Here is a 13,250-nt window from a genome sequence, read left to right as displayed (position 1 = left end):
CAGAATTTGCACAATCTTGCAATGCAGAAGAATTCTAAAATCTAAAGCTACTTTACAGCCATAATTTGTGGGGTGGGGGGGTGGATTTTTGGCCCGAGTCTTTTCACGAACCAGCGAGCCATGCCTGACTTTTGACTGGAATTGGTGACGACTCGATTCACCAACTCTGAATGCTTTAAATAATAATTTACCATTATGTTAATGGATGCTCAGTCACCAGAGAAGTCTTGAGACACTCTGGTGTACTTTGCTCTTGCAAACACTTTACATTAATTTAATTTGCTCCTTATGACTTGGGCAAGGATTGAAGACTGCTTTCTAATAACTGACTTAAATGTATCCACATCTCTTTGATGGAATTTAGACTTTTGGGTTTAAGGCGTATCCTTTTGCACACTCTGCGCTGTTACGACAAACTGAAACTGTAAAAACTAGAACTGCACTCAGTTGGTCATTCACCTCCATCAGGCTGAACAGTTTACGTTTTGTATCCGACACATAGACCGGATCTGCATCCGGATCTGAACAAAAAAATCTCATCGATTTGTCATTGTCACGCACCCAACCAATCCACCAAGTTTCGTCCAAGTTATGAAAGGTTATAGCAGATAGTGAGACCAAGGAGGTCCAGGGATTGCACTTCTAGAGAAGTGGATTCGATAGTTGGATTGGTGATCCTTGTGAGAACTTATGACTTGGTGTTGAATGTCATGTTTGAAGTGGCTTATCTTCTCCAGGTCTGAGGAAAGGGATTCAGCAGTGTCTTGCCTTTCATAAAGTGGTGTACCATTTTGCATATGGTGGAGTCATTGGCAAAATGGTCAAGTTGGTTTTCAGGAGAATCTGATCGATCGGGCCTAATTTTGATTCTTCAGATGCTGCCATGTGAAAAAGGCTAAAGTTAAAGATCATGGGACGCTACACCATTTAAGGGCAACCCATCGTCCGTTGCTGTGTCGGAAAGAATAATATCTTCGGAGGAATAGCCAGGATGGAAGCCAAACTCGTTATTAGAGAAGGAATGGTGCCTGAGGTTGGCTGTGATGTTAAACTCTACTACTTTGCTTATGATGAGCTGAAGACGGATCAGCCTGTAGTTTAGTGTATCGATTTTGGAATCTCTCTCTCTCTCTCTCTCTCTCTCTCTCTCTCTCTCTCCAAACACTCCTCCTACCAGAGAGAGAGAGAGAGAGAGAGAGAGAGAGAGAGAGAGAGAGAGAGAGAGAGAGAGAGAGAGAGAGAGAGAGAGAGAGAGAGAGAGAGAGAGAGAGAGAGAGAGAGAGAGAGAGAGAGAGAGAGTGAGAGAGAGAGAGAGAGAGAGAGAGAGAGAGAGACTGGGAGAGAGAGAGAGAGTGAGAGAGAGAGGGAGAGAGTGAGAGAGACTGAGAGAGACAGTCTGAGAGAGACTGAGAGAGACTGAGAGAGACTGAGAGAGACTGAGAGAGACTGAGAGAGACTGAGAGAGACTGAGAGAGACTGAGAGAGACTGAGAGAGACTGAGAGAGACTGAGAGAGACTGAGAGACTGACTGACTCTGACTCATATAATATGTAGTCATGAGAGTTGGGGGAAATGAGGGGGATGTTGGACCACACAAAGAAAACCATACATTGTTAGGAAAAGGAACACTCAGCCAAATGTACTCCAAAGGGTTGAGGGCGACCACTGCTGGGTTGTGGTTGTGGATGAGTGAACAAGCACAGGAATGCCACCACTAATGTGGGAAGCAGGCCTGTCAGAGCAGAGGAGGCAATAACCAGGGAGACGTGCACCATAATCTGATCTGGAACATCCTGTGGAATAAAAAAACAAAATGAGAAAGAGAAACTTATGCATACATGTTTACACAAAGCACCAAAAATCTACATGACGGGTCCTGGTCTATTCCCACCTTGCATCAAGTGCACCAAAGTAATCGTTCAAGATTCATACACTGTTGGTATAGTGATGGAATTTCTGCACTAGATGTTTGAAGTTGAAACCGATATTTGTTCAATGGGAACCTGAACTTTGGATCCCTCGTTATAAAAAGCTTTTATCGTGGGATGTAATCTGCTTTACTTCTCAGGTACTCGTATATGAGAGTTCACTGCTGGTACAATATGTCTGACTTCTTGCTGGATTTTGAGTCCACAAGTCGGTGATTGTCAATATTGTGCGGCTGTCCATTGAGATTTGATATCTTTTAAAGACGTTCCTCCTCGACAGCTGGTGAAAAAGTCTTTTCTTTTCTTTTTTTTTGCAGGAAGTTGACTTTCCAAGGAGGCAGCCAAGCCAGGCCACCTCATGGCAGCAACGTTGGGAGAAGGATCAGGAAAGACGAAAGAAGCAGGAAGAACAGTGCAGGAACGAGGATGAAAAACGCAAACAGAAACAAGAGGAATGGGAAAGGAGTGTGAAAGAGCAGAATCAAAAAGAAGAGCAAATACTCGCAGATGCTGCGGAGAGGAGGAATGTTGCCCAAATGCAGCGACAAAAAGATGGGTATTTGAAGAGGGAGAGATTACAAAAATTGGAGAGGAGATATGAGGTTGAAAGGCTTCAGAGCTTGGAGGAAGATGTTGAAGAGGAAGGGGAAGGGGAAATGGAAATGAGAGGAAAAGAAGAGGAAGGAAAGAAACTTGATGATTCCGATCAAAGGTGAGCACAATGTGGGTGAGAGAATGTAGTCTCGTTTAGTGTGTATATCTTTTATCACGAGATGGAATGTCTGCGAGAGAACAGGGCCTATGGCCTCTTTCCACTGTGCACTGCTGATTGGGTTGGAAGATGTGCCGAATGTTTTCCTCCAACAGCCAGTAGTCATGGCAAACCTCCAATCACTGCTCCTAATTGGATGAAAATAAATGTGCCTGCTTTGAACAGCCTGGTGTATTTACGAGTGACGGGTACTAAATAGCCAAACAAGAAAATCCCTCGCACGCTCTGTGTGGCAATTTGGAACAGAAAAAGTAAACCTCGAGAGAGATTAGTTTGCTTGTGCTAATATACTGGGAAACAACCCATTCTGCCGGGGAGTGTAGGGGAAAGCATTTGTACGAATGTCCTAGTTGTGTCGGTTAAAACCGGTCTGGAAATGTTGCCCTCGCAGAAACTGCAGCAAGGATTTTGACTCGAGCACCTCACCAAAGGAGGGACGATTGGATGGAGCCAAAGACGTGGTGAAAGGTACATGGAACTATACCCCCGGAGGTCAGAGCAGTTTATATGAGGAGAAACTTTCTTCAAGTACTCGCTTTGTCCTGCACAATATTTGTCTCAAAGATATTACAGGGATTTTGCTTTAATCTCTCGTGTCCAGAAATTTTGATGTCAATCCACGACGATGTTGGTTGTTGACGGTATGATCAAATATGTGTATGTTGGGTCGCCAAAATAGGTGACCCTTATTGTCAGTAATTCTGTCTGTTTGTTTGGATGTTTGTTCGTTTGTCATCAGCATAATTGGTAGTAAACGTGAGCGGATTTTGACCAAACTCGGGTGGTAGGTACATCTTATGACCTAGTGCTTTGGAAATTGTGATGGTTGCTAGGGACGCTTTGGTTCCCTAGCAACAACCTAAAAACCTTCAAAATCGGTACCGTTCACGCGAAATCAATTCCGAAAGCCATTATCCCACATAGTGTTATGAAATTTGGCATGAATGATCTACAGGTGATGCTCTATCAATTATATTCCGGTTTTTGTGATATTTGGAATACTTTACCTGCAGTGCCCCCTACAATTAGGGTATGCACGAAAATTGAAGGCCCCCTCGCGACCAGGTGTGTTCATCGATATGAATGAAACTTTGCAGGTTCATGGTACTCAATGAGTACTACAACTTTGCCTCAGGACATATTGACCGATTTCGCTTCGGTCAGGGGTCAAAGGTCAATTACTGCAAAAATCGATAATATGCGAGAGCTGGAGGTGCCTTCGCGCCAAATGCTACTCCTCCTAGGGTTATGGTCATATGGTCATGAAAATTCACACTAATCGTCTGGAATACATTGTGCACAAACAATCAAGCCGGATTTTCGATTCAGATCTTTGTTCACCCACAGCACCCCCTCAAACTTTGGGGATTTCCGATTTCAAACCACATTTTCGGTACTTTTCATTCAAATGGATACCGAGTAGTTATCGGTAGATGGAATTGGATGAGATTTGATATGCATAATCTTAAGGTGATTCCCTATCCGCTATATGACATCCATTTTGCTCTATATCTTATAGTTTCCATGCTCGGCGACCCATCGCCGCCTACTGGCTTGTATTCTCTACCAGTCTGTCTGTCGCGATGTCCATCCAGGAAGGAGCTTGGCTGGCCACTCCACTCATAATTGTAACCTCAAAAAATTAATTCCTAAGTTTGCCATATTGGTCGCCATTTGTTCAGGCTTCAGGCCTCTGGCGTACACTTGAAGTTTTTTGGCGGGAGTGACGAGGTAGTGGACTACTGTACACCGCCAAAAGAAAACTTTCATGAAATAAAGAGGACTGCTGAGTTTATTTAAATTTAAAAAAAATAAAAATAAAAACCTGAACAATGTGTCCATCATCTATCATAAAAAAGGTAGGTTTCGGTTACAACCCTTCAGAGGGAGGAAAAAAATTGTCATAATTAATATTTGAAGTCGTTCATATAAAGAATAATTATACGCCTCCAATCTGCCCTTTTAATGGCAAAACTGGAAGGTTGTTGTGTGTAGTTTTTCTTTTTGCCTGAGTTATATATTTATATATATATATATATATATATATATATATATATTTTTTTTTTTTCAAGGATGAATAATGTGCAAATACAAGATTTATAGACAAACTGTGTAACCCATGTACATGGAAATGTAACTCACGTATTATGTGAAACAAATGTACCTTGTAAATTGGTGGGTATCAAAAGTGGGTTTTATTTAATTTTATTTACTTTTTACCAAACGTGGTAAAAATGCTTTATGAGAGATTGTCAATGACAAAAATACACTTCAATACCGAGGTAGCCGTTTAATGACATGTAATAAAAATGAGGTTCCGAGTCAGAACTTCAAACTCATGTGATTTGTCGTGAAACGATATTAAATATGTAATGATTGATGTAAGAATGCTCCTTTGCTATTATGAGCAGGAGGTGGGGTGGGGGGAGGTTGGAGTGGAGCAAAGATGTGACAGAGTTGGAAGGGTGGGGTTAAGATTTTGGGAGGGGTTGAGTTGTGGTGCAGAGGGGGTTTGAAGGCTTGGACTTGGGAGGGGGAGGTTGAGGAGTTGGGTTTTGGAGGGGGGGATGGGAGTTGAGAACCGGAAGTCCCTTTTACATTCCGCAGATGTTCTGCAGGTCCCGATGAGTAATTAATTATGATAATAATAATATGAGTTCCCTTACAAGGAACTTCAAAGCAGGAGCAGGCCACTAAACCCATCAAATCTGTGCAATAGTTGCCAAATTATGATTATTTGTCCATGCTCTATCGTTTTAAACATCAAGCAAGGAAACAATGCTTATCATTTTAAAAGTCTTTGGTATGACTCAGATCTCTCGGACTCAGAGCGGTTTCATTGTCAGTCATGGGTCTCGTTTATATTGCATCCAAGCTGTTTTATTGTCATTTTGAATCCCTACTGGTGCCACATCCAACTTGAATTGAAGGGCACCATTCTGTTTTTGGTACATCTGTAGTTGGGTATGCTACGTAATGGGGCATGTCCTTCAGAAAGATGCATTATATGGGCTGTGTCTGCCTGTCTCTCCCATTATGGACTTGAACCATTCCATTATTTTCTGCAAGAGAGTATTTGGTGAAATAAAAAGGAAACCTCAAAATAGTCTACTGTACTCACTTAAGTCACCCTATGTTTTGCTTTGAAAATTAATGCCATTTCAAGGAAATGGACCCAGGGGGGTTGTCGTGAAAGCCTGGTACCATAGGGTCTCTTGACCTCTTCCTGTGGGGAACATCTGAAGTCTGTCCACCATTCCAGAGACATTCAGGAACTGAAGGAGAAATTCCAATTATGAGCCTAACAATTATTGATGTTGAGGAATGTTCGAACATCCGGTATGAAACACAGGCAGAAGTTTGTCGATTGCTGATGGTGATCAGTTTGAGCATCACCTGTCATTTCCTGTATAAATGTGAAGGAATAAGTGATAAACGTTTAATCCCAGGCAGTGCCTGCTTTGCACCGCACCCTGTCCGTATGATGCAATTCGGGCCGTGCCTGATGGATTATACCTCGAGCGACCATTTTACCTTATCTGACCCGGCATCAACTGATGGGGTGACGTGTACCAGGGTTTGTGATAAAACGTACTTTGCAGTACATCTGTTACCTGCTCTGTTTTTTGGGGTCATATGACCACATTCCACTGACGACTGCAATTTATTCCACTGACAACAACAATATATATCTGGCAGGAATTGGGCATTTTTCACTTGTTGAAAGATGGAGGATTTGTGTTTGTTGTGTTGACACTGTTTGGATGAGGTGGAACGCCCTGTGACATGATGACAACTGGTTATTGTGGTTGCCTTGGGCAACAGAGACCCGGTGGATTGGATGTGTCACGGTGAAGTGGAAGGGTGTGGTGTTGATAACAAAATACATGCAAGTGTGACTTTCAAAAGCATCAGTTGTGTTTGTCACGTGGATTACATCGACTGGTATTGTACCACGCACACTTGCTTGTTGTGCTTTCTTTCCCCCAAACATGCATTCGCAACTCTTTTCTTTTTTTCTTTCTTTCTCTTTTTTTTTTTAATGCTTTCCCTTTTCATAAATGGAAGAAAATGTTTGTTTGTTTTTTATGTAAGGTTTTGATTATGGATTATTTAATTTAATTGCAGTCACCAGTTGAAAAATCAATGGGGCGAAATAGATGCTTTGAATAAGGAGATTTGAAATTTGAGAGCTATTCACAATAAAATAATTTAAAAGAAATTTAATTGTGAAATTGAAAGAGAATATAACCCATTAAACTGAGATACTTTTTTAAAAAAAATAATTAAAACCATAGAAGATGCATACATGCATGATTATGTATGAAAATCTTAACAGAATAAACCGCTGGACGGAATAACTTTAGAAATGGATATTATCGCTAAATAATAAATCAAACTCCTGGAAGTTGTACAACTTGTCCGGGAGGAAAAAAAAAAAAAAAAACTAAACAAACACCCCCTTGCTGCTCAAATGAGGAGCGGGTATTTCTAGTCGCGAGCGTAACGAGCCGGGCCCCCGGTTAATTATCCCTTGGGTTGCTATGGGCGAAAGGTTTTTTGCATATTATTATATATATATATATATTTGCATACACAAAGAGTTTGGGTTTGGGAAGGGAGGGTAGGCTGTAAATAAAAATAAAAATAGAAGAGAGAATGAAAGGAGGGGAGGGGAATATTAGCAGATTTGAAGGTTCCATCATTGTTTGCCTATGTATTTTGTAGATGGCCCCATTAACGATTTCCTGATTACCTTTGACTACTCTTCAAATCATGGGGTTGTTGAATTCCCTTCAATGGGAGCCTTGGCAAGATTTACATCCTTCTATAACTCAAAGTTGTAGACACTGTCAGGACAGAGAAATGGTTTTTCCTCGCTTTGTGTCCTCTCACCAAAAGCTGTGAATCGGGTCACACGGCCCTTTGACTTCGTTGGAACTATTTTTTATAAAGATGTAGCTGCGGGGTGGTTTTTGCTTCATCATAAGATGGGTGTTACAACTCCTTGTTTCAAATCTGAGCAGTTCAAACCAATTTCACAGATTTTTTAGGTCTTGCATGAGTCTCAGACTTATCTAAAACCCAGTGTGTGTTTGTTTATTTGTCTCTCCCCATTCATGAGGATGGTCTAAGTAGGATTTTAAAGGCCAATCTTTTAACTTGACTGTGTTCACTACGGTGTATTTTTCTGGAATAAAAAAAAAAAACTCAAACTTTTTCCATAAAAGAGTAATTATGTTTCTTCTATTAGAAATGTAGATGCTGGTTTGCAATTGGGCCTCAAGGGTGGTGTACAGAAGCGTTTTAAAAGAAGTAACAATAAATACAAGGCACAGGGAGGTGAAATTTGCTGCACACGGTGTAAAATAAGTGCTCATTTACATCCGTAGGATGTCAAATAAATAAAGATAGAAGCGCACCTGACGCTAGGCCGAGGCTTCAGACTTTGGCACACTCATGAGGCCGTAGCATCGAAACGAAACTCAACGTCCCAGAAGAAAAAGCAAATAGGGTAACATTTGTACATGTAGTGTTTTAAAATAACGCTTCTTGCTACAAAACATTATAGCTTCCATTCTCTGAATATTTCAAATAAAATAATTCCAACCTGTCATTTTTGAAGGGCTTTTATGCTGGTTTTAGAATTAAATAATGATGTGCACATTGCTCATAACAATGGCATGCGATGAAACGACACATGTGGAGATTTCCTTTTTAATGGGCATGATGATGCAATAATTCAAAGCATTGCGGTCGTAAAATTTTCTTATTTTTAGCAAAATGGATAAAGTATTAAATACAATGTGTTGTGTTGGCCTATTATATTATACAAATATTATGTGTTGGCCTACTTGCCTGTGTGTCCATGGATGAGCATTTCTGTGCATGTGCATTCATGTTCTTTGTAGCTGATCAACAAGATTCCACAATAATTGCCATGCATTCCTAATAGCCTCAAATATCCAAAGATGAGAATGGAGAGGATGAAGGAGATATATTATGTGATGGGGTGTTTGATATTCTCACCAGATTGTGGAGTGTATGAAGTGGCAATGCAGCATGAATTTATAAATATTTATCCCTTTTATCATGTTAAATTGTTTCATGTAAAGTAATTTTGTAAATTTGCATACAGCATACCATTGACTTTGATGCAGGCAGAGGCCGTTTTTGCCCATCGTGCCAAATGACCTCTCCGCAATCTCTCAAATTTTGTATTGAAATGGTATATATTGTCGGCTGACTATTGTTCACTTTATTTCCAATTCCATTGCCTAATAATTTAATCCCATTATAATTCATTCAATTTATTTTCCAATGTCGTTAATTCATGTTATTTTTAGGTCCTCGTGGAGGATCTCTAAGTCTTACTCACGTTGTTGTTCTTGTGGACTTTTTTGTTTCACAGCCTACAGTTTTCATCAAAACTTCCTGAAACTTGGCATGTATATGTAAAAACACCCCGCACAGACAGTAACCATCTCCGATTTTGAAAATTCCTCCGAGAAAAAAAGTTATGACGTCAAAATATCTCCGCTCTAATGAAAATCGCCTAAAAAGTTATCTCCGAAACTAGGCAAGCTTTTTGAATTCTGTTTGCGGGAATTGAACAGGGCATTAGCAGAGATGAATTACCGCACATATGATAAATCACTATGACGTCATATCAATTTTTATGATGTCATTCCTATTTTTTGACATTTTTTGTTTCACAACCCAGAGTTTTCATCGGATCTTCGTGAAACTTGCCATGTATATGCAGAAAGCCCATGCGCAGGCAGTAACCATCTCCGATTTTGGAAATTCTTCCGAGAAAAAAACTTGATGTCGTAATATCTCCGCTAATGGAAATCGCCTATACCATTAACTCCGAAACTAGGCAAGCTGTTTGAATTTTGTTTGTGGGAATCAAGCCGGGCATCAGCACAGATAATTTATCGCAAACCTGATACATCACAATGACGTCATATTCGTTTTTATGACGTCATCATTAAGAGGACGACGATCTTAGGTCATTTGAGCTTGTTTTATTTAAAATTTTTATTCATTCCCTCCACGACCTACTAATGTTTGTGTTTTTCAAGTTGAACATTCCTCCATTTTTTATTATTATTATTATGTTTTTTTTGTCTGAAATTGTATATCCACAGTTTGAAGTGCTCCAAGAGTGATATTGCCATCAATAGTCATTTTCATCCTTTGTCCATAACCTTCCAACTTTGTTAAGCCAAGTGTTGGCTTAATGGTTAAGGTGGCTGGTTAAAGATCTTAGGGTCTTAAGTTTAAGCCCCCGTTGTGTTGTTGAATAACACCAGGTGGGTTTACTCAGCCTATCATCCTTCTGAGCTTGGCAAAACGAGTACCAGCTTACTGGAAACAGACGGCACTGCATCAGTGGCACAGCCCTGCTTTCAGAAATGATGCAACCAGCAGCTTGAGGCTGCATACAAAACGAGAAGGGCACTCGGTAGAGCACATACCTCCACCAGGATGATTGGTTACTTCTGCCATCGAAGGTGAAGGAGGATGTTTTCACCCTTTCTGTCTGTTTATTTGTTTGTCTGTGTACAGGATATCTCAAAAAGTTGTGGACGGATCCGGATGAAATTTTTGTGGACAGGTTGGGTCGGTGTGACATGGATGAACTGATTTATATTTTGGTGAAAATTCAGATCCGGATCCGACTACAAGAATTTTTATGTGATTCTTCACCCTTGAGAGATGGGGCAAAAAAACGATATGTAGCATATTTCAAAAATTTATTGAACCAGATATGTTCTCGTGGATCAGGCATTATGGGGCGGATGTATGCGTTCTACCAAGTGCCCTTCTACTTTTTGTTTTGTATCCCACTGATAGGCCAGATCTGGATTCAGACCTGAACTAAAATTTAATCTGCTTGTTCTTGTCACCTAACAAATTCATCCACCATGTTTCGTCTGAATCCGTCCATAACTTTTTGAGATATCCTGCTCTATAATTTTGGCATTATCACTCAAAGACGAAGGATCGCTTAAAAAAAATTCTCAGATCCTGATCTGGATTCGGATCTTCAACAAAATCTAATCAATTCTTCATTATTACATACCCAACCTGCCCACAACGTTTTGAGATGTACTGCTCTGTCGTTTTTGGCCCTATCTCTCAATGGTGAAAAATCACTTTTCAAATTCTCGGATCCGGATCTTCACCAAAAATCTCATCTCGTCGTTGTCACATACCCAAGCTCTCCACCAAAATTGTGTCCAAATTCGTCCACAATTTTTTGAGATCCTGCTCACAGACAAACACAGACAGGGGTGGAAACATAACCTCCATCCACCTTCGGTGGTGGAGATAACAATAATAATAATAATAATAATAATAATAATAATAATACAACTTTGTTTTGGAATTAACTGCACCTCTTAGTATCTCCCAACAAATCGTAATCCTGACCATTATAAGTGCACAAAATTAACGAGAAGAAAGCAATCAGCTTAAAGCTTGATTTGTTGAGCTGAATTGTAACAATAATTACTTGAGCTTGAGTTGTATTTTTGTGTAAGAATGCTTGGCATTGTTTTTAGGTTCGGGTTCAAGCGCCGAGCTTTTTGGCAATTTTCCTCCATTATCAATTCCATCTTTCTGACCATTTCGCTTTCTATCATAATCTGTTCCTTGTAGATCAGATAGCCTTGTAGTTATGACTATCTTGGAAATAATGGCAGGTCTGTACTTTCCTGGAAGCATCTGCCATGGACATAAACTGATTTGCCAGCTTTATGAAGGCCCAACATGTATTGATGAAAAAAAGAAAATAACTCACCACAACTTGGAGATGACAAACTTATTTTTGTATAATATTATTATTTACAAATATGGTGCAACAGAATTGCTCAACAACAACAACAACAACAACAAAAAAGCAAACGCACATCTGTGATCAGAATGTAAATCTCAAACATCACTGCAAGTTGTGATTGCAGAGCGTTCCAGAGATATTCAACACATTTGACACGACTCAGTGCGTAATGCTTGGAATCTCCGCTCTGAGTCTGGGAGATCGGCGGTTCGAACCCCAGCCAAGTCATACCCAAGCCTTTATTTTTTATTTTTTAATATATTTATTTATAAGGTACTGTACGTACTGTTTCCTTGCTTGACACTCACCATTTTATAGGGAGAGAGCACGGACAAACAACCATAAGTGAGTAATATTAGTGCAGGCTTTGATGGTCCTAATTGCCTACTCCTGCATTGAAGTTCCTTGTAAGGGAACTCCTATTATTATCAATGAGAACAAAGATGGCCGGTATGATATTTGCGCTGATTTAGGTGGAATGGCTGCCTCTCTGTCTGCAAGCCTGTCATGCTGGCAAATGGCTAAGAGGACTGCTGCAGAGGAGAGGAGAAGGAGCGTAACATGGAATGCATGCGATGCACAACGACTGCATCAGGTACAGGTTGCAATTACAGGTCGACGGGAGTTTGCATTGGACACTATCAATAATCGGAGGAATAAGAAGAAAAAAACTGAATAAGCCACATTACCAAGTTGTTGAAACCAGCAATAATTCATGCAGAAACAAATTCCACTGGTAAGTGGCAATATTTTATCCATTGTGTTTAAATTGCCATCTGAGTTAAGAAAACGACCAAGTCCTATCTGTCGACAACCATAAAAATTCCCATCCTGCAACGAACACCGCGGGTTAATGAACTTTTTTTTTAACTTCTCATTGTAAGCATTGGTGATCCAAGCAGTTGAAATTTATAATGATGCCTAATTAATGAATCTTGGCAAACCACATTCTTCTGATCATCATCATCATCAACCTGTACAAGCTAATTCGTGATTTTTGTGCTGTAAAAGTTGTTCACACTGTTAATCGAAACAACAGATCACGACGATGGCTTGATTATTGCACCGATTTATTTATCATGGTACAAAGGGAGCAAAAGATTCTTAAAAACCAAACTTTCTAACTTTTATTTGAGAACAACAAATGCTTTTTAGAAATGCTGCAATGAGATCGGCTTCGAGTTGGTAATTCTATGAGCTCCATTGTTCGTAATGCCTCTCTTTGATGTGGGATTTTACCCTCTTTCTTGCTCTGTGGTCTTGAGCGATGACATATAGATCTTTGATTTATGGTGATAACCATCACTATAAGCCAGTGTTTCTCAACATGAGGCCCAAGTGACATTCTGTTTTTAGAAACGAGGTAAACATGCCAATGTTTTTTTTTTTTTTTTTTTTTTTTTTTTTTTTTTTCCTGAACCATAAGTTGTACAGCAATCAATGAGCATGCTCTAACTAAATAAAATGTCATGTGCCTTCATTGTAAGTGCATCACAAATCAAAACTCCTACCTGTTGTAAATTTGTCAAATTACATCTTAAAATTATTTGGTATCTGCAGGGTTTGAGATACTGCAGAATATTGAGGAGTATTGTATTACGATCAGATAAGATGCAAACATTAAAAAAAAATTGATACACAGGAAGTAAGTTGTGCTGGTGTGGCCCACTCTGGTAAATTAGTTGAGAACCACTGTGTGTAA

General features: G+C 39.8%; 1 protein-coding gene across 1 annotated transcript in view; it reads left to right on the top strand.

Moving 5' to 3' along the window:
- Window positions 1-13,250, top strand: part of LOC147011100 (uncharacterized) — a 63,372-nt gene that overhangs the window by 32,428 nt on the left and 17,694 nt on the right. The window contains 4 exon segments of the mRNA XM_085858654.1: window positions 2,246-2,640; window positions 3,092-3,192; window positions 12,022-12,098; window positions 12,101-12,143. Of these exon segments, the coding sequence (XP_085714780.1) occupies window positions 2,246-2,640; window positions 3,092-3,192; window positions 12,022-12,098; window positions 12,101-12,143 (616 nt within the window).

The sequence above is a fragment of the Eptatretus burgeri genome, chromosome 16 (genome assembly GCF_056783735.1).
Source record: "Eptatretus burgeri isolate ZD-2024b chromosome 16, Ebu_testis_v1, whole genome shotgun sequence".
In the NCBI taxonomy this organism is placed as follows: domain Eukaryota; kingdom Metazoa; phylum Chordata; class Myxini; order Myxiniformes; family Myxinidae; genus Eptatretus; species Eptatretus burgeri.
This window is presented reverse-complemented; position numbering and strand designations above follow the sequence as displayed.